We start from the raw sequence: 27,230 nt of genomic DNA, 5'->3' as shown, positions 1-27,230 counted from the left end.
GCAGCTTTGGGGCGGGCGTTGGTGTCCTTGGAGAATGAGGGGGGGAGATGCTGTTCTCCCTGAGGCCTCATCAGGGCTGGAGCCATGACACGGTGAGAGGAGACAAAGGTGTGGGAGGGACAGAGGATGGGCCCCCATGCCCCTGCACCTGGAAATCCACGGATTGTCACTCCCTTGGGGACAGACAGTGTTCTCCCAGGAAACGGGTCCTACCTCCCACCCCCACTTTATGCCTATGTTTCCCTTGGCCCTTGTGGCCATAGAGTTCGGGAAATGGAACACACAGAGAAGGCAACCCATTTGCTTTCTCTGCCTGAGTCTGTGCTCTGCCACGTGTGCGGGACTGTAGGAGCCAGAGGGACGGGCACTAGCTTTCTGTTTAGGAACAGGTGTTCTCGAATTCCCCTCCCAGGGCTTCATTGAAATCACACCTCTGCTGGCTCCATCTGGGCAGGAAGTGGGAGCCCCTGTTGGGGTCCCCCAGTGGCGGCTCAAGCTGTCCCTTCCCTCCAGGCAGGTCGCTGCAACAGCTGGGTTCCAGAGCTCAGGACAAACTGCTTCTTGGGTTGGTGACTTGAGTGGGGCCACACGGGTCGACGGTGCACAGGGCACAGACGGGGACCTGAGCAGCAGCTGGAGGCTTATGGGTAGCCTAGTGCTTGGAACAGTGCTGGCGTGGAAAGGTTGTGGCATGGTGACAAGGACGTCTGGCAGGCCTGGGTTGAAATCTCTGCACTGGCTGTGGCGAGTTACTTAACCTCCCTGTGCCTCAGTCTCCTCCTGAGTGAGTCCTCAGTGGCCCCTCATAAGGTTATTGTGAGCATTAAATATGCAAGGTGCTCCGCCCAGTGCCTGCCAGCAGGAGTCACTAAGTAGTAGGGTTTTCCTTTGTTTTTGAGCGAGAGAGAGGGCGAGTGTGTGCACGCGGGGTGGGGGGGGGCGGGGGGTGGGGGTTCAGAGGGAGAGTCAGAATCCCAAGCAGGCTCCGCGCTGATCTCTCTACCCTGAGATCATGAGCTGAGTCGAAACCAAGAGTTGGTTAACTGACTGAGCCACCCAGGTGCCCCCGAACTAGTAGTTTAAAAACATTATGACGTGGATATTTTCATCACTGTAGACCAGGAGCCGAAGCTTCGAGAAGTGAAGTCACTGCCAAGCTCCCGAGGGGTGACACACCCGGGGTGTCCCACCCCAGGCCTGTGTGATCTCTGTTACATTCTGCCATATATCTGTGTGACCTTTCCCCTTTCTCTAACTGCCCTCAGTCTCCCCTCTGCGACGCCAGAGCCCCCCTTCAGGAGTCTGTCTTCTCACACTTGTTGCCCTTGTCAGTTGTGGGGGAGTCCAATGATCTTCCTTTCCACCATCGTTTTGGTGATAATAATTATGCTGTCCTCTGCCTCACGGTTCCTGGGTCTGCCTCTCCATCACTCCCTCCTGTTTTGACACTCCAGAATCAAACCCCAGATGTTTATAATTTATGACCACGTCTTTTCTTCCATAAGCCTGGCATGCTGTAGGAGGAAGACGTATGTCCAGGAGTCAGAGGACCTGGGTGCCAGCCTTAGCAGGGACCCTTGGGACCATGAAGAGCCTCTGTTGCCCACTGATAAAATGAGGATGATGATGCTATCATAACAGCTGCTTAGAGGCAGTTGTCTGTCTCATGAGCTCATGCAACAAAATAAAAGGCATGTGCATGGGACACCCGGGTGGCTCAGTCAGTTAAGCGTCTGCCTTCAGCTCGGGGTGTGATCCCAGGATCCTGGGATTGAGTCCTGCGTTGGGCTCTAAGCTCCGCGGGTGAGTCTGCTCCCTTTCCCTCTGCCCCTCCTCCCCGCCTTGTGAGCTCTCTTTCTCTCTCTCACTCTCTCTCAAATAAACAAAATCTTTAAAAAAGCATGTGCACATTACATTTCTGTGGGAACTGACAACGACCCTCACTTAGAATGTTTCTGACATACCGGCCTTGGCACCTGTTGGGGTGCAGGGGTGGGGGGGTAGGGGAGCAGGAATTGATGATGGAGAGATGGAAAGAGACGGAAGAGGAAGAAGCTCCTGCCTGTGCCCTGGGGCTAGCTAGCATCTCAGAACCTCTTTGGAAGCATCCTCGGCCGGTAAGTGGCACTAAACGCTCAAGAAGTTGAGGGTTCAGGAAGCACTTTGAGACACACCTGCACTTGGGGAAATCAAGAACCTCAGCTGAATTTTTCAGAAAGCAAAAAGAGAAGCCCAGAACAGAAAAAGGCTGCACGTGGGGAATGAGCTCAGCGGAGCATATGCTCTTCAGGAGGTGCTGGGGCGGCCCCGGCGGGCAGGCTGGCGTCAGTCTCACCACACCTACACCGTGTAGTCCACCCGTCCTCCTGGCTCGACCCCCACTGCGATCCTTCCTGCTCACGCGCTTTTCTTGCCAGTAAAAACCCTGAATCTTTAATAAATTATAAACATGCTTTCCCGTCTGTCTGCGGGCGCCAGATCTCAGCATTGGCGGCTTTTGACATTCCCCTGGTATCCCTAATAGATCTTGCCATTTGATTAATCTTTTAGAGCCTTCTCCCAGAGAGCCCACCATCTGAGCCGACTCTCCTCACAGCATCCAGTTTGAAGGATTTTTCTCCAGCTCTCGGCCTGGTTGCCTCCAGTGCCACCTGCTCATCCCCAAGCAGGGCTGTTGGATGCTGGGGACAGGTGGCAGTTAGAAGTCACGGGACCTGGGTTCAGCTCGCCTGAGTCACTCCGTAGGGATGTGACCCTGAGCGAGATTCTGAGCCCTGGGTCTGCTCTTCTGGGGAATGGAGGTTCTCAGAAGCTGTTGTGAGGGTCTGATGAGACAGCGTGACCAGGGGCAGAAGGAAGAATCTGTGAAGTCCCAGGAGCCAGGCTGCCCAGGCCATCAAGGTGTGAACACTGCCCTGCTGCCTGCACTCCCTGGGCCAGTGCACGCTGGAGCTCTTGGGGGATCCCTGCCCTGCCTGGAGAAGAGACCCCTGTCCTTTATCCTGCAGGAGGGTGGAGGGGAGTGAGGTCCAAGAGCACTATCTCCTAGGCTCCCGCCAATGCCTGTCACGCCACCAAGTTCTGCCCAATTTAGAAGGTTGACTGGGTCATCTCCAAGGCCCCTTCTTTTTCAGAATCATGAGTTCATGGTTCTAGTCCATAAGCGCAGAGCATTGCATGGAGGCTGGTTCAGGCCCTATAGCCGTGCTAATAATAATTCTAGCTATCATTTACTTGGCCGCTGTTAAACACCTGGTGCTTTGCCTACAGTCTGTGGTCTTCACAACAAGCCTGTAAGGGAGGTATCTGTCTGCATTTTATAGGTGACACATCAAGGCTCTGAGAAGGCAAATGATGTGCCCAAGGGCACACAGCACAGTTTTCGGCAGATTCAGGATTCAAACTGACATCATAGCCTGGCTTCCTTTCTCTAACACTGATGCTGGGTGCTTTGCTCTTCTCCCCCCCCACCCCCATCTCTCAGGGCTTCTCAGGGCCCCTCGACCTCTGTCCAGACAGGACAGAACCACCCAATGGGAGCAGTACTCTGCACATTTGAACTTGCTGTTGGAAGATAATGGTCCTGCCGGGTTTGTCAAGCATAGACTATTACCTAACAACATAGTAATAATCTAGGGGGGAACATCTGCAAGTTAAAAATTACTGTCTGCACTTTCCAGATAGAGAAACGGAGGCTCAGAAAAGTCCATTTGATGTCCAGCCACACAGTCAAGCCCAAGCTGCAGAACGGTCTTTGTGGCGTTCTGTCAAATCAACCATTTTTATTCAGTGTCTGCTACAATCAGAGCTTCTGATTACTATGCCGTGGGAACCTTGAGCAGCAGAGCCCAGCCCCTGTCCTGCAGATGAGCAGACAGCAGGCTGGAGAGGAGGTGACTGGCCCATAGTCCCACAGCTGCTCCGTGGGGTGTGACCCCCCCCCCCCCCCGCGGCGGATATTCTCAGGATACTCAGCCTGTGAGTCCGGAACCATGCCGGGACTGGGACGCTGTACCCCATTTCTCTCCGTCCATCCCTACCTCATCCAGCACCTCCTCATCCGCGAAGACGTCAGCAGCTCGGGTGGAGTCGTGCGGGCCTCTCTGCTCTGCGAGCCCCGTGTGTGCACGTGCTGCTGGGGCATCCTATATGCACACGCCCAACCTCCCAGCTGCATGTGGCCGAGACAGGAGAAATGGCCTCTGTCCCCAGAAGCTCTCTGAGCGGCGGCTCCCACTACCAGCCTCCCACACCAACTTGCCCTAAAGAACTTCCATCACCAAGGCTAAGGTTTGGGGTCCCTTTGCCATCCCCAGGGCAGTGCCCAGCGCCTGACCCTTGGCGTAGCCCTGCCAGTCATCGTCTTGTGAGTCACTCAGGTTGGTCGTTCTTTTTGTCTCCTCTCTCTGACAGAGATGAGGTCCCGCTAAGCTCTCAGCTTTATTACCTTCCTGGAAAAGACAGATCATCATCCCTCCGCTCTCTGACATCCATCTCCTTCCTTTTGGTGCTCACCGTGCTCACTGCTGCCTCCCCCTCTGCCTGGGTCTCCCCAAGCCCCTCCATGCCCTCACGGACCCTGCAGGACAGCCACTGAGGGCCTCCCCCCACCCCCAGCAAGTCCATTTCAACCAGCCACCCACCCTCCTACCTCATTGCTCCCAATTTGAACTCAGCTCTGTATATAAAGGTAGGCAAGTTCAAGGCCTCTTCTCCCTGGGGGCCAAGTCAAGGCATTTTCCTTCCCGTTTTATAATAGTGGATGAGTAGGAGCTCATTGGGTGGAGAAAGGAGGAAGGACACTGCTCCATACTGAAGTCCTCGTGTGAGCAGTGGCGGAGAAGTCTGGCCACATACAACGCTGCCACTGTGGGAGGTCTCGAGGGCTATGGTAGGGAGTTTGGACATATTCTGCATCAGGAGCCACTGAGGGCTTCAGGCCAGAGGAAGGCCTGGGCAGAGCTGTGTGGTGGACAGGACATGAGTGGCCGGGGCAGAGGGTGGAGGCAGGAAGACTGGTCAGGAGGCTGCCGCAGGGATCCCCAAGAGGAGTGAGGACTCTGGGAGCCTGGCCCATGGGGACAAGTGAAGAGGAGTGGACTCTGGAGGGTTCTCTTAGTAGGTGGCGCTGACATGATGTGGTGAGGCATCATCTCTGAGGGTGACCACGGGGAAGGCCTGAAGGTCATGACTCACCTTTCTACTGTCCCTTCACCTGGGGCCTTCCTTTCCTAATTCTTGGCTCCTGGTGGGTTGACCCAAGCTCAGCTCTGCTCAGGCCCTGAGCACAAGGGCCCCTCTTTCTCTGTGTAAATTCTCCTGTTCAGCGTTTGCTTCTGGAGGAATGTGTTCAAGTCTCAGGTAGGCCAAAGGGACGTCAGGCTCATTGGGCAAGGATTGAAATGAAGTGTTTTCCGCCAGACTTCTTTGAGAATCTAGTGAAAACTATGAATCATCTTCCCAGAGAAAAACCAAACCAAACCACAACAACCCACACATTTGTATACACTGCTTCGCAAAGAGTTTCAGTGGGCTCACGGTCCCCTGGAAGTCCATCCTTGGATCTCTGGACTCCACATGCAAAGCCCCGAGCTAAGGACGAAATTGGAAAATGAAGAGAAGAAACGTTTGACTCCCCAAATGTCTGTTATTTACTTCCTTGGTTAATACCACTCCCCATAACTGGGCAGCCCCTGAAAGACCTGGAAACAGGAGGAAGCACTTACCCGGGGATAGTCCCTGGTGGCACCAGCATCACTTGGCGGCTTTATTTTCATTAATGGTAATTTTCGGGCTATGGGCTACAATTTTCCCTTGCAGAGAGGTATTAAATTGAAATTACCCCAGATGTAATTGTCATACAAAATGATCCTGGACACGTGGAATGAATGCTTTTTCAAGATGGGGTTTTATTGTCTATGCCAGGGTTTTAGGGCTCTGCCTGGTTAAACATGCCAAATTTCTGCCTGTATGGCAGGAGTTCAGGAGTCAACATGGGCGGGGCGGCGGGGGGGGAGGGCTGGAGCTGCTGGCCCAGGACACGGTGAGGCCTCTGCTGACCCGGATCGACACAGACCCGGGAGCAGAGCCCAAGACTTGGGGGTGGCTTGGTGTGACTGCTAGGACCCTCTGTGCATTAACTCGGGCATGTGAGAAATCCCATATTGATGTCTTGCACACTAACATAATTTGAATCCAAGCGCAGGTTCCCCTGTGGGGGTGGGAAACTTAGCTTCATTCTGGGCACTCCCTGCCCTGGGGTCTTCACCTGTGCTGTGCAGCTGGGGCAGTCCTTCCCAGACGCCAAGCCTCTGTCCGTACTGGTGATGGCCACAGTGCCCCTGGTTCCAGCTCTTAAGATCTCCTTTGCCCCCCCCCAAGGCCTTATGTGTCCTCCTGCCTTTCCTTCCCCAGATGCACCCTGCTGGTGTACTGCACCGACCTCCCCCCCACCAGCATCATCATCACCTTCCACAACGAGGCCCGCTCCACCCTGCTCAGAACCATCCGCAGGTAAGACAGCCTTCCTCATGGGTCGGCCCTGCTGGGAAGAGAGGGTCTGCTGACGGAGGGGACTGGCCCTGAGGTAAAAATGTCAGGCATTTCTGACTCCATGCCCGCGTTGTCTGACACACTTCACGCATCCATTCAATCACTCCTCGCCCTCCTGTGAGGGCAGCTCGTACTCTGTTTTATGGGTGGGGGGGGGTAGACAGAGGCCCAAGGTGGTCAGTAGCTTGTCCGTCACCAGCAGCCACAGAGAACCTGGAGCTCTCGCCCTTAACCATCGTGCTAGACTGCCTCTGGAACGGGTTCTAACTACCACAGCTGCCAAGGTTGCTGAGGCCCCGTGAGGCTGAATACACACCCCACCCCAGCATCAGGCTGGGATTAGAACCTGGGTCTGCCAAGTGCTACCTCTCCCAGCACCTGCCTCTCCACAGCCTCCCACGGGGCCAGGAGCCGCGGTGCAAATCAGAGCAGCCCAAAGGCAGTGGCTGACCTTTGCTTTCCCGGCCATCTCCCTTCTGTTCCAGCCCCGACCCCGCTCCTCCTCTCCACCCACCCTCAGCTCCAAGTCTGGGCCCTGCTCTTGCTCTGACAGGTGCATCCTTCCTTTGTCTGGCCCGTGACCTGCATGAATCTGGGGCGTGCAGAAGTCCCAGCACCAGCTCCCGGCAGAACTTCCCTCAAAACACAGGCGGGGCCCCGGGGACTTGGCCCTGGTTGCTTCAGCTTCCCCTTCCCCATGCCATGTCCTTCGGCAACTCTGGAGCCCCCATGCCCATCCTCCCCCCATCTAGCCCCCCTACCTCTTTCAGGTCTCGGTAGCATTGACTTCTCAGACAGTGGCAATGACAACCATCAGTCGTGAGGCCCCCCCCCCCTGGTGTGCAGACATGCCTCGGCTCATGCTCTCAGCTGGGGAGGTGGGGGGCCGCTGCTGTACCCACTCTACAGCTGAGGGAACTGAGGCTGGGAGATACTAAATCAAAGCCTCCTGTTGCTCAGCCAGCGGTGGTGAAGCTGGGTTCCAACGCTTGCACTCTGACCTCAGTTCTTCTCAGCAGCGTCCATAGGCCAGGCTAGTCTCCGGGTGGTGTTCAGCAGCCCTGGTGTTGGGGCCGGCCCTGCGACAAAGTGCCTGCATACCTCCATGCCCCTAGGACATGTGGCCTGCCTGAGCCCATCCCTGTCTGGTAGGCAGCACAGCACATGGTCGTCTGATCCCACAGAGAGGGAGGGCCTAGGAGAAGACAGCCCAGCATGGCAAAATCTCTCGTCGTTTCCATCACGAAGCCACACCTTCCTATGCCTGGCGGTGGGCAGACAGGGAAGCTCCAGGTGATGGGAGGGGGTCAGCAATAGGCTCACCCTCATGGCGGGTACCAAGTCTTGCAGGGACGTCCAATGCATGTCTGCTGTGCAGGGTCCCTGCATCCCATGGAAAAGCAGGGACGGACCTGCCCAAATGTGCTTTGTTTCCGCCGTCCGCAGGGGCAGCTCTGTCTGTGGCCCAGATGTCCCTGGCAGCCAACCGGCTTGTTCCTTCTGCCAGCTGCTTGCCCTGCCTGTCGCATTCACCCCACAGGTCACCACTATCACATTTGGTTTCCCAAAGACGCTTCAGTTCTTAACACGCAAAACATCCTGAATCAGTCAGGAGTCACTGTGAGTCTCACAGTAGACTAATACAGTAACTTTCCGATTTGTAAACCCAAGCGGGTATGTGTAGGGGCCAGGGGTACAGGGTGATCCGGTTCACCTGGGTCTTTTCTGGCGAGGGGAGAACGTTGTTCCTGCGCCGTGCGGGCTGAGCAGGTGCACCGTGGAGCAGAGGTGGCTACCTTGAGAATGCCAGACCACAGCCCCGCTACCGTCAGGGTCTGCTTGGGCACCAGGTGGGGTTTCTGGAACAAACTTAGGGCAGTCTCTGCCTTTCACCACGCATGGCGGCTCTTCCACAAGGTCATGTCTGGGCATGTCTGCCAGACGTTCCCATGAGGACACTATAGGATCAGAGAGAGGCGCTGGCCTTTCTTTTTCCTTGTAGGAGTCCTCTGACGCCATACACCTCCATCCCCTCAACACACACACACACACACACACACACACACACACACACACACACACACACACACACACACATATTAGGGCCTTCTTTTGGGCTCCTTACTGCACATCTCAACTCTAGCCCTTAATGCATTTTTCCCAGATGTCACCTTTAATAAGCTTGTTTAGGGCAAGGACTACGTCTTATTCATCTCTAAGTTCCCTGTGACCCAGTTGCCTGATCAAGGAAATGGGAATCATGACCATAGCTACCGTATGGAGTTGCTTTGGGTTCAGTCAGGTAAGGGACTGACCACTGTGACCAGCAGAGGGTACGTGCTTGAGCAACATTAGCTATGTCCTTATCTGCACAGCGACTGGGCTCTCAAAAGAAAAGAGGCAGTGGGTACCTGGGGTCAAGACCTTCCCTAACCACTTCCTAGCCGTGTGACCTTGTGTAGGTCACTGATTGCATCCGTAAGGACGGGGATAAAAATATCTGTCATGTTTCCAGTGCTCCCAGTTCTATCACATTTCCCACAAGAAGACATTACCTTGGGACATTTGGGGGTGTTCTAATATCCCATGGGGCTCCCAGGCCCCCCCCATATTTCTCATACAGGGTCATGTCAGCTGCTACCTGTAGACTCATCCCTTTCAGCTCTAAGACATATTTTCCCTTCTCTTCCCGCCGCTCGTCCATCTCTTTAGAATTGTAATAATGATACTTTATAATAATATTATTAATATTTTAATTGTCTGCTGAGCTTTATGGTCTCCAGAACACGTTACATCTCACGTCAGCTGGGACCTGTGAAGTCAGGGGTGCACGAGGTGAATGGAGGCCCAAGGCCACCAGGCTAGGAAGCACAAGGGCCAAGACTCAGGTTTCTGACTTCCTGGGGGGACGTGGGGGGCAGCTTGGGGGGCAGCTCTGGGCACAGCCCCAGCACCTCGGTCCACCAGCCTGATGAGGGCTGCCCTGAGGCCCTGGTGTACTGTGCTCCAAAAGGGGGTTGAGGCCCATCAACACCATACTTTTCAGAAGGCCCCCAGAAAGTGCCAGACCATACACCAAACTGCTGGGTGCTTTGCCAGGAGAGCCCATGGACCTATTTCCTGCCTCTGAGGAACTTTTGATATAAGCCAGGCCCCCTGGCTCCAACCCAAGTGTGACACGCGAAGACAGCAGAATGAGGGGAGAACTGTGTGTGAACAGACAGGCTTCTCTACCAGAGGCAAGGTGAAGGGAAATTTTAAAGGGTGGAAGCAAGGAAGATTATTTCTAGAAATTCCCACGGCAGGTATAATTTGCCTTGGGATTCTTCACCTTCCTCACGGTCCCTATCCCGATGCACAAATAAATCACCAGGACAAAGATGGGACTGAATGAGGAGCACTTCCTCTCCCACTGTGTCATCAATGGAAGGGTCTTCTGTAAGGTGTCTTTCATCTTTCATGTTCCAGAAATCTGATGGCTTTGCTGCCAGGCCCTCACAAAAAGACGCTCCAGGGGAGGATTGTACCCCCTCCTCCCGTCTCTTCCCCCAGCTCTTGGCCGAGCCGTCATCCCTCTGCCCGTCCCTGCCCAAGCCCTCTGGCCCCCTGAACTCCTGAGTTAGCTAGGGGGCGGGGGGCTGGAAGGGCACACCTGGCGGCACTCAGAGCCAGGCAGAGGCCTAGTAGGGGTGGGTGATGGGGGGGGAGGGAAAGAGTCACAACCCAGATCAATGAGGGGACTTCTGTCACTTACAGAGAGAGAAGACAAGCCCTGAGGAATGGTTTATCTTGTCTGCTACTGCAGTGGGTCCCTGTGTATATGTGAGACTCAGGGCCATCCCCTTCGTTTTGGGGCATCCTTCAACCCTCCACCTCCCATGGGGGCTCTAGAGTATGTGCAGTTGATCTGTTTATATCCTGAATCTCCTTACTGTTGCTTTTTGTAAAATCCTGGATTTCGAGGAGTGATTTCTTAGGTTAAGGTGGATAAGAAATGGGACCCCGGGGCCAGATTTGCCTGTTCTGCTACCAACTCTATGACCCTGGACAAGCTCCTTGACCTCTCTGCCTCAGTTTCCTTTTCTGTAAAACAAGAGCTACTGATAACTACCTCACACGATTATGAGGGAGAGTGAGTTTAGGTAGCTAAGGCCTTGATGCGCGGCACGGAAGGAACCTGTGTACGTGACAGCAGGTGTCATAATGGCTCTCCAGCCCGGGGAGGCCGCCGTGTTGTGTGGCTCTCAGACCTGAGCCCACATTAGAAGCCCCGGAGCTTCCCATCCCCAGGTATTCTAACTCAGTAAGTCCAGAGTGGGGCCCAAGCATTTGCCTTTCTCACGAGTCCCCGGGTGACGTAGATGCTGCTGGCCCGGGGACGACACTTTGAGAACCAGTATCATCCTTACTATCCACACCCAGATTCTGAAAGCAGCCACGGGGCCAAGCTCAGTGCTAAGCACCTTTCATGCAGTTGAGGAAGTTGGGGTGCTGCAGGTTGAATAGCTAAGTACGTAAGCACCTCAGTACTGAAGCTCTTTCAAGCCCGCGTGGATCGAGTACTTGACTCCAAGTCAGCCTGGCTCCAGAGCGACCAAATTTGACTGTCAGCCGCCCTCAGGTCTTCATTCAGCTGGTATTTATGGAGCATTTCATAAACCCTGCCTGCATATAGCACCGTGGAGTTCACAAAGCAATCTCAGATACGTTTCCTCATTCTGTACGCACAAAAGCCTGTGAAGTAGGTTAAGTATTAATATCGCCCGCCTTTACAAGGAAAATGTAATTACAGATGAAAACGAAGGCTGGGAGCGGCCTGGCGTCTTGTTCAGGATGGCGGAGCCGCCTGGCCTCCCACGCTGTTCACATGGCCGTGCCCGCCGCCTCCCAGGATGCTCCGCGTGCGCCCCCCGTGCGGGCCCAGCAGCAGAAAAGCAGAAGGTGTGGGTGGACGCTGGCTGCACAGCTACCCTCTGGCAGAGAAGTGAGCTGTGTAGAAGGAGACTCCGTTCTAGAATACTTCCCAGGCAGAGTGGGACACGGGTATGCCAGTGAGGTGAGCACTCACTCCCATGCTGAGGCTGTAGGGAGAGGACATGGAACCGCCATGGGAGAGAGAGGCTTATCCTAAGCTGGAGGAAAGGGAGGTTTGGCTTTGTGGCAGAGGGGCTCGGGAAGCGTCCTGGTGGACAAACTGGGTACAGAAAAGTGGGGGTGGGGAACAGAGCAACCAGGGCCGGGGTGGTGGGAGTGGCAGTGGATGTGCCGAAGGAGGGCCCTAAAGGGAACCATCTGGGGCCAGGCCAGCTCCCCTGGGCTACACTTGACCTTTCTCCTCCGGCCACCCCAGGAGCCCAGAGCACCTGCCCAGTCGCAGGCCCTCCCAATCCAGAGCCACGTTCCTGGCGCCCCTGCGATCCCTCCAATTGCTCTGATTAGAAGAGCAAAAGCAAGCCAGGTGTTACCAGGAAATGGTCGAATTAGCACTGAGTGCTGACGATTTCTGGGTTTTTTTTTTTTTTTCTTTTTTAAATCCTGGACATTTTTTATTCGCTAATCATCTCTCAGTTCAACCAGCACAGAGCTGCATGCGATTTACCTTTTGATGTTCACAGAAGAGAACTCTTGAATTTCAAAGAGTCGTCAGGGATTTAGGGGGAACCGCATGCAGAAGCTGCCGCCTTAATCAAACCTCATTAGAGGGTATTCTTAAAGCAGGTTTTCCCTCTCGCGCTGCCTCCCTCCCTCCCTTCTCTGATTAGAGGACTGGTTATTGGGTTGGTGTGTGTTTTCTTTGGGACTCTCAATTGATCCTATGTGGTGAGGTCTCCTCCCACCACCGCCCGCCCCTCCCTGTCCCCACCTCCCAACAGCGAGCTCAGGGCTTGGAGTCAGGGTTCCTCTCCCACCTTATACTAGTTGCCATGGTGAGAATTAAGGCTTCATAAATAAAAGTAGCTCCAGGCAAAGTTCTCCTCCTGGAGAGTCTCTGCATCCTGCTTAGACAGGGCACCTCACCAGAAGCAGGGCTCAGATCGGCCCTCCTGAGAGAACTCACAGCGCCTCCACCAGCACTGTGTGAACCCCTCCCTGACCCACGCAGGGCCACGGGCACCCCACGGTGGGCGATGTGGCCCTGGAAGGTGGTCTGGGGCGTTCAGAAGTGGAATAAGGCCTGAGACCCCAAAGGAACGTGGAAACCCAGCCTCACCCTGTTGAGTCCAGATCCGCAGCCCAGGCCGGCACATGAAGTCAATCTTAAGATCATTCCTGCCACACAAAAATAGCAGTAATTGCCACTTCGAGCCAGACATGTTGCTAAGTCCTCTAGAAACATTTTCTCTCCAATTCTCCCAATGGCCCGGTGAAGTAGGTGCTGTTGTTCTTATCCCCATTTTATAGATGGGGCCTCTTACTACACAGAGCAGTAAAGTAACTTGCCCTAGATCACACGGCTTGTGGGAAGGAGCTCCTAGACTGCGAGCTTCTGGCAGAGTGGACGTCCCCCTTGTTCCTCGTGGACCCAGTGCTGAGCTCATAGGGGGTGGGCAGTACACATCCCTGGAGGGAATGACAGGCCACGGCTCTGGGCTGGCCTCTGGCAACACAGAGAGTACTGATGGGGCCCCTGCCCCTGACAGGACCGTCCAGTGGGGCCAGCAGACCAGTCCTCAGAGTCAGGCATGATGAAGGCCGCAGGAAGCGGAAACAAGTAGTGCTCACGAAGAAGCTGGAAGCTGTTAGGAGGTGCGGTGAACAGGTCCTTGTGGCAGAGGAGGGATGTCAGGCCACGGCATCGAGGGTGACCGGCCTCTCCCTTACGAACAAGCAGGATGCCACCAGTTGAGGGCCCTGGGCATGAGGAGGCTGCAAGCAGGGGCCATGACCAGATCGTGAAGAGCGAGCGTGCTGAGGGTTTGGGGGGAGATGGTGACGAGCCACGGTGGAGGCTTTGTCAACTTATTTGTCTGCATTAGTGAGGAAAGTCACACAATGAGAGATCAAACTGAACCTTCAGAGAGCTCACTCTGGAAGCCCTGGGAGGACGGCCGGTCAGGTCAAGGCTGCTACAAAATATCAGTTCAAAAGTTGAACCGGGACAGAGGTGTAAGAGGTGGACGTGGTTTGAGTGACCTTCTCTCGTAGAACCAGCAGGTGTTGGTCACTGATTTGGTATGGGGTTTGGGGCGGCAGCGGGGGAAGGCAGTCTCTGTGGATGACTCCTGGGTTCCCATCTCGGTGTGGAGTGCATGCGGCGGCATTCACTAGGAGAAGGCAGGGTCCCATCCCAGGGGCTCACAGGTGAGCAGTGTGACTACGCAAGCCCTTGGGTTGCCCCGAGTTTTCATTCCTCAAATGCGATGGTGTCTATTTAGAGCGTGGGTTAATACGAGGGTTTGCCACTAGACGTCATAATTATCTCCCCTCCTTCCACCTTGCAGCGTGTTAAACCGTACACCAATGAATCTGATCCAGGAGATCATATTAGTGGATGACTTCAGCAATGATCGTAAGTATCTTCACCCCCTTGCCCTGTAGGTACAAGTTTCTGTTCCCAGCCCCTGCATAACAGGCAGAGGCCAGTCCATTGGTTCTCCGGGGATGGAGAACAGCCTGGGTTTGTGGCAGGTGTGGAAGACTTTGAGGGTCTATGAGGGGCTCAAGAGGGAGATGAACCTTACATTTTAAAAATAATGCCTTAGATTCTCTGCTGCGAATCTTTGAGGACCTACATAGTAAATTTAGTAGATCCTTGGTTGGGTTGGTGTGTGTATGTGCATGTGTGTGCACACATGTGTCACTGTCCCCTACTTACACTGGACATGGAAACCTTTGGAGGATTGGCCCGGGGACCCAGAGCAATTTATATCACTAGAGGTTCCTGACTTAGCTGTGGTAATCTGCTAGCCTGAGTGCAGGCTGAAACACCCCCTCCTTTCACTCTCGCGGGAGGGCTGGGTGGGCTCTGCGGGAGAGAGGCTAAGGTTAGTAAACCAGTGAAGCAAAACCAACATGGCGGGGTCCCAATGTGGAGTTCAGAGGATTGGTAAATCGAGCAAGTGATGAGGTAAGCAGGCAAGCCAGAGACAAGTCCGGGGTGATGCTGAAGACGGGATTTCTTCCTGCGCATTCTGCACACTCCCCCGAATGGGGGAGAGTTCAGCCAGCTCTGTGTGATGGGGTACAGTGGACAGATCACTTAACAGATAAGGTCTCCAGTATCAAAAGTCTGTGATCAGAAAGGAAAATCCAAAATTCATCTCATCTATTGTGGGGTCTCCCAGCAGTTTTTGCTAGACCCCACTAGAGTGAGCAGGACTCTTGTCTCATGTTTTTAATGGTCTATAGAAAAGGAGTCTCCAGGTGACCATACCAAGAATTCCCATCTGGAAGTGCTTCCTGATAAGAACACAGGTGCTTCTGTGCGACTGACCCGCTCCAAAAAGGTCCCTTTGGGCCACTTTGCATGGACTGGGCCACATTGCATATCGATAAAAGTGGTCAGTCAGCCTCATCCAAAACCCACAGTCACCCTGGAGTTGGGACAGGGCTCTGCGGTTGGGGACAGGCTAGGCTGCCTTACCTACTCTTCGGGTTCACGTCCATCCCAGGGTGCTCACACCACATAACCTTTTGTCTTCGCAGCTGAGGACTGCTTGCAGCTCATCAAGTTGCCCAAGGTGAAGTGCATACGCAATAGCGAGCGGCAAGGTAGGTCTGTGCAGCTGGGTAAGACCTTGGAGCGTGAGTGTAGGGGCTGGGGGATGTGTGTGCATCTGGCTGTGTGTTCAGTGTGGAGGGGATGTCGTGTGGCTCCTCCGTGAGCTCTCTGGAAGATGGAAGGACAGGAGCCCCCACTTGCCCATTTGTCCCTACCGCAGGTCTGGTCCGGTCCCGGATCCGGGGCGCTAACATTGCCAAGGGCACCACTCTGACTTTCCTGGACAGCCACTGCGAGGTGAACAGGGACTGGCTCCAGCCCCTGCTGCACAGAGTCAAAGAGGTGAGTGGGGCAGACAGGGTCAGGGTGCTGCATCCCCACCTTCTCTAGGCTCTCAAGCCAGTACTTCACATATACCCCCCGCCGGGCCCTCTGGGAGGGGGGGTGGGACTGATTGCTGTCCCCATGTTGTAGATGGAGACACTGAGCTAGAGCACCCTGCCCACGGTCACACAGCAGGCGGTGAGGGGGCAAAGCCGGGGATCTGTTCTTTGTATCCCACTGTCAACCTACAGCGGGCCTGTGAGTGGGGCTGCCGGCCCCCTGCTGATAACCTGACACTGGCAGCTTCCTGGGTGAGAGAACCATCCAGAACTATTTCTCCCAGATGATAGAAGGTTCCAGAAAGGGAACCCTGTTGAGTGCCTTTTGTGACAAGGAGGCAGCAGAGTTAACCGGGCCTCGTCACCCAATTCCTGAGGCTTCTGTCTTCCCTGCACCCATGCATCACCCTTGCCCAGAGGCTGAGGCAGGAGGCAGGATGCTGAGAAACCTGAGTTCCTGGCCTTTGCCTGCCCTTAAATTGCTCAGGGATTCTGTGTGCTTCCTCTCTCCATGTCTGTTACTCCTTTTGAAAGTGAAAAAACCTTTCCTTAATGTTCCCATTGGTATTATATATTCCACAAAGACCATCCACCTCCGTCCTGATGTACAGAAAGTGCTATATTGTAGGAGCTTAGCATTTGGGCCGTTCCTGTCCTCCCTGAGCTACTGACTCCCACAGCTGCTCCGTGAAGTACAAGGCCGGGTATTTTTCATATACCCATTTCACGGATGAGGCCACGGTGTCGGGGGAGCGGCGTGACTTGGGCTGATTCTCCCTAGCTGGCATCACGTGCACCAGAGCCCCCACACCATCTCCCCTGTGCCGTGGTGATTTCCTTCTTGCTCTTTGGGGCGGCTACCTTGCCCCTCCCCGCAAAACGACAACGTTGAGGACGGAAGAACCCGTACGTGTCAACTGCTCAGAGAAGTAGGAAGCCCTTCCTGACTCTGGTCATTCTGATGAGAGCTCTCACACGTGGGCCCAGATGTGAATCCCCATCCTGTAATTGCCTGCCCTGAGACTGGGGCGGACACCCAGCACCAGTTAGGAAAATCCTCTCTCCCCTCTTTCTGGCACAATCCGAGTGAAGAGGTCTGCATTGAGAAATAGTAGACTATGAACAGACCGTTTAGTTGAAGGGCTTTGCCTGGCCCTAGAGGCCCTTCCAAATCTTCCCCTCGCTGTGTCCCAGAGGAGAGGGGCCCTGGGGGGTAGGGCTGAAAGTGCCAACCCTCTGTCATGTGCATGGTCCACCCCCCACCCCGGGAACAGTCATCTCATTAGCGTAAACTCAGGTTTGATGAGAGAGGATCGCTGTGAATCACGAAGAGGCCCCTGTCACCCCATCACTCAGGAAATCCCAGGGGTTTCAGAAGCTCTTGTGCAATGAACCAGGAACAAAGACCAGGGGTAGATTTCTTCTTATATCACAACATCACAGTATATACCACATTTTTAGTGAAGTTTTTTATTTTAACTCGAGTGTAGTTAACATACAGTGTTAGTTTCAGGTGTACAAGATAGTGATTCAGCGAGTCTGTATATTGCTCAGCGTTCATCACGACAAGTGTCGTCTGAATCCCCATCACCCGTTTCCCCCATGCCCCATCCCCCACCCACCTCTCCTCTGGTGACCGTCAGTTTGTTCCCTGCAGTTAGAGGTCTGTTTCTTGGTTTGTCTCTCTCCTTTTATTCTCCTTTGCTCCTTTGTTTTGTTTTTTAAATTCCACATGTGAGTGAAATCATATGGCATTTGTCTTTCTCTGACTGACTTATTTCACTCAGCATTATACTCTCTGGATCCATCCATGTTGTTGCAAATGGCAAGATTTCATCTTTTTATGGCTGAGTAATAGTCCACTGTGTATCTACACCACATCTTCTTTATCCGTTCATCAGTCGATGGACACTTGGGCAGCTTCCATAGTTTGGCTCTTGTAAATAATGCTGCAATCAACATAGGGGCGCATATATCCCTTTGAATAGTTGTTTTGGTATTTTTTGGGTAAATACCTCGTAGTGCAATGACTGGATCATAGGGTAGTTCTATTTTTAACTTTTCAAGGAACCTCCATACTGTTTCCCAGAGTGGCTGCCCCAGCTTGCATTCCCACCAACAGTGCACGAGGGTTCCTATTTCTCCACATCCTCTCCAACAATTGTTGTTTCTTGTGTTGTTGATTTTAGCCATTCTCACAGCTGTGAGATTGTATCTCCTTGTGGTTTTGATTTGCATTTGCCTCATGATGAGTGATGTTGAGGATCTTTTCATGTGTCTGTTGGCCATCTGTATGTCTTTTTTGGAGAAATGTCTGCTCAGGTCCTCTGCCCATTTTTTAATTGTTTTTTTTTGTTTGTTTTTTATCCTTTTTTGGTGTTGAGTTTTATAAGTTCTTTATATATTTTGGAGACTAACCCTTTATCAGATAGGTCATTTGCAAATGTATTCTCTCATTCAGTAGCTTGTCTTTTTGTTCTGTTGATTGTTTCCTTCACTGTGCAGAAGCATTTTATTTTGATGTAGTCCCAATAGTTTATTTTGGCTTTTGTTTCCCTTGCCTCAGGAGACATATTTAGAAAAAAATTGCTGTGTCCGATGTCGGAGAAATTACTGCCTGAATACTACAGTTTGTTTATCCATTCCTCTGCTAATAGACATGTTGGGTTGTTTCCACCTTTTTACTATTGTGAATAGCACTGCTATGAACATTAGTATGTAAGTTTGAGTACCTGCTTCCAATTGTTTGGGGTCCATACCAATGAGTGGAATGGTGGGGTCACATGGCAGTTCAGTGTTTGACCTATAGGACCCCACCCCAGGCAGATGTGGCCCTGTAGGGTATGTTAGGGGGCCTTGCTTTCCTTAGACAGCTTTAATGAACCCTTTCCACCCCAGGGCCTCAGGGACCTTCACAGAAGCTCTCTGAAAAATGCTGTCATTGCTACATCCCTGGCCAGGCTCACCTGCAGATCAGAGAAGCCTTCATTTCCTCCTTCCTCCTTGTGAGTGCTCCTTGCATCCCAGGCTCCTGTGGGAGGCATTGGGCTCCACAATAGAGCTCACCCTCCCAGGCTGAGCTTCCAGTGCCCACCACTGTCTGACCTAAAGCTTTGGTAGCAGAGAACTGGTTGGACAGACCCAGGGCTGTGGTCCGACTCTGCTCCTTGCCGGGGCCACAGCAGCCTCCATGGTCTGCAGAGGTTTCTACCAGACCCTGACTCCTGTTGATGGAACATTCTCCTGAGACATCCCCTTCAGGACAGGGATGTGGGTGTGTGTCAGGCTGTGTTAACACGTGTCTTTGTGTCTTGTCTCAGAGTAAAACGTGATTTGTCTTGTGAGTGGAAGTGGAAATTTTAAGCTGTAATTGGAGTTGGGGATTTTCAAAAATAGAAAGAGATAAGAAAGAGCTGGGTTTGGGCTGTCAGAAGCCGTCCTCAGCTGGTCTCGTCCACATGGAACCCTCTCGATGTCCCGTTTCTTTCCTTCAGTTACTCGAAGATACTTGAAACAAGCACCAGGTTGGTTTTAATTTTTTGAACAGAGGCCTCTTTTCCCCCCCGCTCCTTATCTACATATTTCTTTAGTTGGAAAAAAGATTTTGAGAAATTTCAATCCCTGTAGCATTTGGTAAATTCATATAAATAATGGCTTACATATGCTACAAAGCCTTTCACACGCCTCCCTCCCATGTTCCGTCCAAAAGCCCTGTTAGGAAGGCGAGATGGTTTTGCAAATAATAATTTGTCTTCGCTTTATAGATGAAGAGACAGCTCCTCAGTGTGTGCTGGTGTGTTTAAGGTGACATGTATGCTAGATGAACCAGAACGAGAACCCAGGTCTCCTGTCACCTCGAGGACCGCTCCTTCTCCTGCACCCCTACCTCCAGGCTGCCCTAGAAGCCCCATTGTAATCCTCTGCCACCTGTCCCTGCCTTCCCTAGACTGTGAGGCCTTATTCGTCTTGGTACCTGCCACAACTCCTAAACTATAAGAGGTACTCCGTAAAGCTGGCTGACCAAATGAGTGAATGATCTCTCTAGGAGGTTTTTTTTTTTTTTTAATTATTATTTTTTTAGAGGGGTGGGCAGAGGGAGAGGGAGAGAGAGAATCTTAAGCAGGCTCCACCCTCAGTGCAGAGCCCGATACGGAGCTTGATCTCACAACCCTGAGATCATGACCTGAGCTGAAATCAAGAGTTGGACGCATAACCAACAGAGACACCCAAGTGGCCATCTCTTGGAGTTTTTTGAGGGCCCGTTCCTAATGTGGTTTTAGTTATTTGAATGGGTGGAGAAAGGAGAGGTGTACTGCAGGGATTATTGATGGCCATTGCTGGTGTGTTCAGCTCCTGTCATTGCTGGGCTCCTGTCCATGGGGCAGGGCCCAGGCTCAGATTCGTGTTGGGGAGTGGGGAAGAAGGGGGTGTAGTCCTGGGTCTGTCAGGGGTTCGTCCAGCTGCCTGATTAAGCCTACCTGTGGGCCTAGCCTTAAAGGCCATCCTCCTGGAGCACACAGCAGGGACCTGTAGTGGGTCTGGGTATCTTTATGGAGAGTCCCTCTGTCCCTGAACCTGTAGGAGGAGAGGCCATCTTTCTCAGTGGTAACTGACCCACCTGCTTTGCTGCCGGCCATTGACATAGTGTCCTCAGAGGGGGTTAATAGACAGCCTCTTTAGCCAACACCAGTGGATTACCCGCTGCCCAGCAGGCTGTGGGCTGATGCTGAGGGCTACACAGGTGGAGCAGTTACTGACCCCCTAGGTCACTCAGAAAGGTTTGTGTCCTGGCTTCAAGGTTCATGTATAAAGTCTCATGTAGCTTCTTTTAAAGGTCATGGCTCCACACAGTACTTATCCCCAAATGTCCCTGATCACCTATCTGTTCTCCATGACTCAAGCAGACACCACACATGAGCTTTGGCAGGAATAAGAGAAGGGCAGAAGCCCTCAGAACTTATAGGGAGAGGTTACCAGAGCTGGTGCACCCTGGAGGCAGAGTCCGTGGGTGACTTCTGGGGAAGGCTGTGGCTGAGGTAAGCAACCAGCATTTTATTTCGTATTTCAGTTTCCAAATATTGAGGAGAAATTAAAAAACCAGGATTGCCGTTTGGGGGCCCCTGAGACCACCCTCAGGTTCAATAATTCACTAGAAGGACTTGGAACTTAGCTATTATATTCATCATTGCTGTTTAGTATAGCCAATGGATACAGGTGAGACTCTGCAGTGGGAAAAGGTGCACAGAGAGAGTTCCAGACATGAGCTTCCAGTGGACTGCCCCCAGTGCGGTTACACAGACAGCACTTCCTTCTCCCAGCAACAACGTAGAACAACACGTGCAGAGCGTTGAGAAACAGGGAAACCCACCCAAGCCTTGGTGTCTGGGCTTTCTGTTGGGCATCAGTCACATAGACATGGCTGACCTGCCATGGTCCCCATGCCCCTCCAGAGGTCAGTTTGAGCTGGTACCACACAGCCCAAGGCCCTTAGCATAAGTCACACTGTTAGCATAGACTATCTGGTTTATCCCAAGGCTCCCAGGTAAACAGAGGCAGGACATCCTGAGGGCTTAGAAGTTACTGCCCAGAAGCCAGGCAAGGGCCAAACATATCTGTGGGCAAGGTGAATCCTTGACTGCACAAGCGTCTATGTAAGGACTTAGTGAAGCTACAGAGACCCCAAAACTCAACCGGCAAAGGCGAAATGAGAACTTTGTCAGACTCACAGAAGAAGTTCAGTCTCTGACCTTGTGAGAACACATCAGAATTCAAGTCACAGGAATATCTTCGGGGTTGTGTCCATGGGTAGGTATCGGTGTGGGTGGCTGGGTGTGTGCGTGCGCGCGCGCAGGATGACAGTGCCTGAGAAGAGCCTGGAGAGCGGAGGCAGCTGGGCAGGTGCCGTGTTGACTGTGGAAGAAGCATCTGTGCACGTCCCAGTGGTAGAAGCAATGCACTGAAAATGAGCATTTCTTTCCACACGGGCCACTCGGCTTCTGAGGTACCTTGTCACTGTCAGGATGAGTCACGTGTGGAAGCTGAGGGCCAGATGAAGTCTGTGAACATAAAAGCTGACACCCGGTGAGTCTGAGCTTAAAATAAGAAGACAGCCTCGTTTGGGAGAGAGATTGAACCAGGAAATGAAATGGCTGCAAGGAGCAGCAGAGGCTCCTGCCCCTGCAGGCTGGTGGGGGAGGGGGAGAGGTGAGGAGGACTACAGAAGTGTCCTTGCTTGGTGTGCCCACACCTGCCGGTGCTCTCGGGCTGCCTGAGCCCCGCTTGCCTGTGGAGTGGCCTCCCCGCTGCCCCCAGTCCCCCCTTCTGCGAGCCAGGTACAGGGTGTTCACCCGGAGCAGGGAAGGCTTTAAAAATCTACGCGATACCTTGACAGCCGCCAAGCACTGGTGAATATGTCTTGCATATTCTGAAAACGTTTCCCGAGTGGCTTTGATGCCTGTGGACAGTGTGGCCTGCAGGATGCAGCAAGTGAGGAAGCCAGAGAGTGAGCTACATGCCTTTTGTGGATGGTCTTGAATGCCAGGCTAAGTGAACTTTATCTTCCAGGCAGTTCAGGATTTTAGCGGCTGAGCTGCCGAGTGAGATTTTCCCATTGGAATGACAGCTTCCCCGGCCACCAAAGGGAAGAGGGTGAGATAAGATTAGGAGTGTACCGTGGTATGCCAGGCGTGAGGGAAGAGGAGAGGCACGGCATGCTCAGAAGGGCAGTTCCGGAGTTAGAATGAGCAGGACTGATCAGGGCAATGGGCAGAGGCGAAGCTTCTTTGTGCTGGGGAGGCAGAGGGCTACCTGATGGTTCTGTTAGCAGAAATGGGCAAGTGAGGGAAAGGAGCACATTTGGAGAGAAGACGACGAAGCCATCACTGAACGCTTGTGTGAAATTCACATGGAAGGGGCCAGTGGCCTAGTGGATCCGAGGCTGGGAGCAAGGGGGTAAGTCAGGGCTGGAGGCACAGATCTGTGAGGACCGCAGGTGACATCTGAAGGTAGGAGTCTCTGGAGATGCTATTCATCGACTTGCCTAGAAACAAACGCATCAAATGAAAATATTTGGAAATTCCAAGGTGTTCTTCCTGTGGGTGTGTGGCTTTGCTTCATGCAACTGAAGGCTGAGGTCACCTTCCTGGCTGCCTGTGGCCTCTGCCTCCCGCAAACCCACTGGTGGTGAAGGTCTTCTTCCTCCCTCCTGCTTCCTCAGCATCCTCACTCTCCGGCCACCCCTGCTGTGTCCCCGCCATGCTCAGATGGCTCTTGGGGCTGAGAACGCCCCCAGGAGTCAGAGAAAGTCTTGTTAGCGTTTTAGACCTTGAAACGGGAGAGGCCACAGCGTCCAGTGCTCTATTTTATAGATGAGAAAATTGAGATCCAGAGATGGCAGTGCTGGGTCAGGGCCACAAAACCAGCCTGGCATTACCAGGGCAAGGCCCTCCCATGCCCGCTGATTGCTGGCCTGGCCCCTTGACGCCACAGACTGAGCCCGGAGTCTGCTTTCTTACAGGACTACACACGGGTGGTGTGCCCGGTGATTGACATCATCAGCTTAGACAACTTCAACTACATCGAGTCCGCCACGGAGCTCCGAGGGGGTGAGTGGGACCAACACCTTCTCCCCAGCGAGGACTCACTGCTCTCCCCCTGGTCGGCATTTTCTAGGGGGAGAGTGGGGAGACTGGAGCACCCAGCCCTGCGTCCTATAATGTCAGTAGCTCCAGTGTGGTCTTACCACCGAGACTGTGAATGGAATGACCAGGGGGGTGTGCAGGATGCATCCAGACCCCGAGCTCTGGCTCCAGTATGGGCTCACTCTGGGAATGGAGGGAAGCCAAGGACCTCCTGGCTAGGTGGGGCCTGACCTGTTCTGGCACCGCAGCATTGGGCACCATGTGCTCTCGGAGGCCCACCACGGTTCGGCTTAGGGCCTAGTGCTGATCCCCCAAGACTGACTTGAGGTGATTCAGCCCCATAAAAACCTGCTTGCACCTTCCCAGGGCTCCTGGTCAAGGGCCACACCCATAACTGTCCGTCTTGTCCCCCTTGGGCTCTGTTGAGCCTGACTCTGTCTTCTGCCTTTTATCCCCTAACCGTGCCCAGCAGGGAAGGCTCAGAGAGGCAATAGAAAGAAACTGTGAGAGGGAAATCCAACGGCCTTCGTGCTGATCAGCCTGGCTGAGACCTGCTGTCTCTAGGCCCAGCTTCCTTGGATGTGTGCATGAGCTTCTAGAAAAGGGATGTGTCATGCAAATCAACTGAGTGGGTGCTGTGTTCTAGGGTTTGACTGGAGCCTCCACTTCCAATGGGAGCAACTCTCCCCAGAGCAGAAGGCTCGGCGTCTGGACCCTGCTGAGCCCATTAGGTGAGTCAGGGCAGGGGGCAGGGGGCAGGGGTGGGTAGGCAGATCCGTCACCACTGGGTCCCTCTCACTGCCACATGGTATAGGAGGCATTCCACATTAAACGCTCAAAAGATTGGGCAGAGACCAAGAGAATCCTTTGCCAAGCTAGCCCCACTTCGCCCTTTAGGAGTTTCTGTCTTCAGAGAGACTTCTCCTAAGGGGTCGGAGGCCTGATAAGACCTATACTGAGAAGTTGCCCGGTGTCGTCCTCCCACACACGTGCCACCGTGTAGTTACACTTCCCATTAAACGTTGGAGGGTCCCAGATGGTCCTGCTTGAGCCTCTGACAGGGAGAAAGAGGGCCCTTTCAGGCCAGAGCAGAACCACTAGGTCTTAGATGTCAGGACTCAGCCCAGGAAGGTCAGGTCAGCATTGCTGTAAGTAGAGGCTGAGCTCGAGGCCTGGCCACTGCTGCTTAATAACAAACATGTCTGCTCCATCCTGTGTGACCACGCGATGGTCGCCTCAACTCTGGGCTCTTTTGCAGAGCTGCAGATGCTTTTTCCTGGTCTGCATTCTCCCTTCACGTGGGACACTCCCAGCACGTGGTGGCAAGATGGCCGCCTGGGGTGCAGGGCTTCTCTGAGGGCTGGGCGTAGACTAGAGCATGGTGTCCACCCAGTGGGGGGGCCTGTGTTCTCAGCTTGGAGGGCATATGGTCTGGATATTCCTACCTAGGACCGGTGCACCTGTCCCAGACCTGTTTGGGATCTCCACGCTGACACTTGTCGGCCTCAGGTCGGGTATCAGGAGGGTCAGAAGTGCTTGGAGAAGTACAAAAAAGGCCACTGGGGTGCAGTTTCTCTGGCCAGTGACAGGGATACCCCGGATTCTTTGTGGGCATCTCTGTATCTCTGGACCTGCCGTATAGTAAACGTTGGATCATTTGCACTGAATTAACTTAAGTCAGATAGAGAAGCAAGGAGCTAGGAAGAACCGAATGCTGATGCTTCCGACAGATGTGTGTGGTTAGGAGAACTCTGCCGGGGACCAATGCCTCACCCACCTGCCGGCCCCTATCCCCTCGCCAGCCTTCATGAGCTGGAGTGGTGCCAAGAGGGAGATTGGAGCCAGACGCATGCCGGCTAATGCCCTTTACTTCTGAACCGTCTTACCACACCAAGCGCCATGCAGTGCACAGCAGCTTCCGTTACTCCCCTCGGGCGGGCGGCCTCTGATGTGGCAAGGGACCGAGTCAAGGATAAGGCCGGTGGTGCTGGTGCAGCTGACTCTGGGTTTTTAGCTTCTCTGGCCCAGTGGTGGGGTTCTCAGGGCAGGGTCTGTTTTTGTGGGAATAGCCCCCTCATCAGAGAATGAGCGTTTCCCAGGATTAGGTCAGTTCTCAGGGAACGGCCTGGGGTCATGGCATTGGGAGACCTGGTTTCTTGACCTGCTGTCCGTCAACTACCTGACATGGGAGAAAACTCCCTTTGGCCTCCGGACCCGCTGGATGAGGGGCCAGGTCCCTGTGGGCTCGCCCACCTCTCCCTGCTGTCGATCCTTCTGGATACAAGTCTCTATGCTCACTGGATTATCCGATTGGACTCTTCTGTGCTTGCCTGCCTTCCTCTGCAGCCCTTTGCTTTCCAAGTGGCTTTTCTGGCATCCGTCTCAGCAGTCAGAGGCGGGGGAGGTGGGGGTGGGAGCCCAAGGAAGAAGACGAAGTTGAGGGTGTGTTAGTTTGCTGGGGCTGCTGCAGCAACGTGCCACACACAGAGCAGCTTATGGACAGAAATGCGTGGTCTCGCAGGTCTGGAGGCTAAAAGTCCAGAATCAAGGTGTCAGCAGTGTTGTTTCCTTCTGAGGGTGCTGCCGGCCTCTCGCCTTGGCTTTCTTTCTTTTTCCTTTTTTTAAAAGAATTATTTATTTATTTTAGAGAGAGTGCAGGAGTGTGGGGGAGGAGCAGAGGGCAAGACAGAAGGGAAGCGGGTTCCCTGATGAGCAGGGAGCCTGAAGCAGGACTCGATCTCAGGACCCTGCGATCATAACCTGAGCCGAAACCAAGAGTCGGATGCTTAGCCAACTGAGGCAGCCTGGTGCCCCTCTCCTTGGCTTTCCAATGATCGTCTTCTCTGTGTCTCTTCCCTTTATGGGCTCTCTGTGCATGTCTGTCTCTCTGGCTCAGCGTTTCCTTTTTATAAGGACACTAGTCACATGGGATTGGGGTCCACCCTAATGAGCTCATTTTAACTTGATTAGCTCTCTAGAGACGCTCTCCCCAAATAAGGTCACAATCCGAGGTACTGGGGATTAGGACCCCAATATATTATTTTAGGATGATGTAACCCCCCACAGAGGGGTACAGAGGGAAGTAAAGGGAGAGAGCCCAATCTCAAAGAAACGGAGGTACCATTAATGGGTGCTGCCTTAGTCCTCCTTCTCTGCCTGGTCAGCGGCCCGCTGCCTGGGCTCCCAGCAGTGGAGCCCCAAGAGAGCCACACTGGGCAGGGCCTGTGGGAGAGGCCAGCGGAGGATCCCCAGGCCGTCAGAACAGCGGGCTTCTGAGCGAGTCCTGGGCGCCCACAGAAAGCATGCTGATGAGTAAATTAGCCTGTCTGTGAAGTCTAGAGATTTAAAATCAAAAGGCAGAACCCTGGAGCATGTTCTTGTTTTAGGTAATGCATTGGCCCTCGTAAAGAGGAAAAGCAATGGGGAGAAAAGAGCATGGGGTTCTGCACGGCCAGGACAGATGAATGGGCTGGTGGTCACTCCTCCCTCTCCCATAACTTCCTCTGTCCCTTCCAAATGCACAGGACTCCCATCATAGCTGGGGGGCTCTTCGTGATGGACAAATCCTGGTTCGATTACCTGGGGAAGTATGATACAGACATGGACATCTGGGGTGGAGAGAATTTCGGTGAGTCACTGTCTCTGCGTCCTAGGGCCGCATGTACCCGGGATGAGGGCCTGGGAAGGGGGCAGTAGGTCACTCCTTGGGGGCAAGGGCAGGTGGGGCACGAGAGGAGTAGTTGCTGGGAGGCTGGAGGTAACAGGGCATTTCTCCGTGGGGAAAGCCTCCCCTAGGAAGACCCTCAGGAGCGAGTTGACAGCAAAAGCCAGGAAGGCGAAGGAGCCCGTGTTCTAGTCCCCGCCCCGCCCAGGGGCCCGCCGGCTGGGAGCCGGGAAAGGAAATGAACATTGGCTGGGCCCGGATGGGGTTTCGAGTTTGACAGACTCAGCTCCACGGATTTTCACAAAAACCCCTAGAAGCGCCCCCGTGTC

The 27,230-nt window shown here is 53.6% G+C and overlaps 1 protein-coding gene across 2 annotated transcripts in view; it reads left to right on the top strand.

Moving 5' to 3' along the window:
• The window catches only part of GALNT14 (polypeptide N-acetylgalactosaminyltransferase 14), a 208,609-nt gene that overhangs the window by 156,007 nt on the left and 25,372 nt on the right, over positions 1–27,230 (top strand). For both annotated transcript variants that reach the window (XM_028099468.2, XM_028099469.2), the window contains exons 3-9: positions 6,415–6,513; positions 13,995–14,062; positions 15,199–15,264; positions 15,435–15,556; positions 23,114–23,201; positions 23,884–23,968; positions 26,762–26,865. In XM_028099468.2, coding sequence (XP_027955269.1) covers positions 6,415–6,513; positions 13,995–14,062; positions 15,199–15,264; positions 15,435–15,556; positions 23,114–23,201; positions 23,884–23,968; positions 26,762–26,865 — 632 coding nt within the window. The remainder of the gene's footprint in view (positions 1–6,414; positions 6,514–13,994; positions 14,063–15,198; positions 15,265–15,434; positions 15,557–23,113; positions 23,202–23,883; positions 23,969–26,761; positions 26,866–27,230) is intronic.

Source organism: Eumetopias jubatus, unplaced genomic scaffold, assembly GCF_037043125.1.
Source record: "Eumetopias jubatus isolate StellerSeaLion01/CBP00866 unplaced genomic scaffold, mEumJub1_p1.0 scaffold_9, whole genome shotgun sequence".
Taxonomy (NCBI): domain Eukaryota; kingdom Metazoa; phylum Chordata; class Mammalia; order Carnivora; family Otariidae; genus Eumetopias; species Eumetopias jubatus.
The sequence above is the reverse complement of the archived record's forward strand: the minus strand, read 5'-3'. Positions and strand labels throughout refer to the sequence as shown.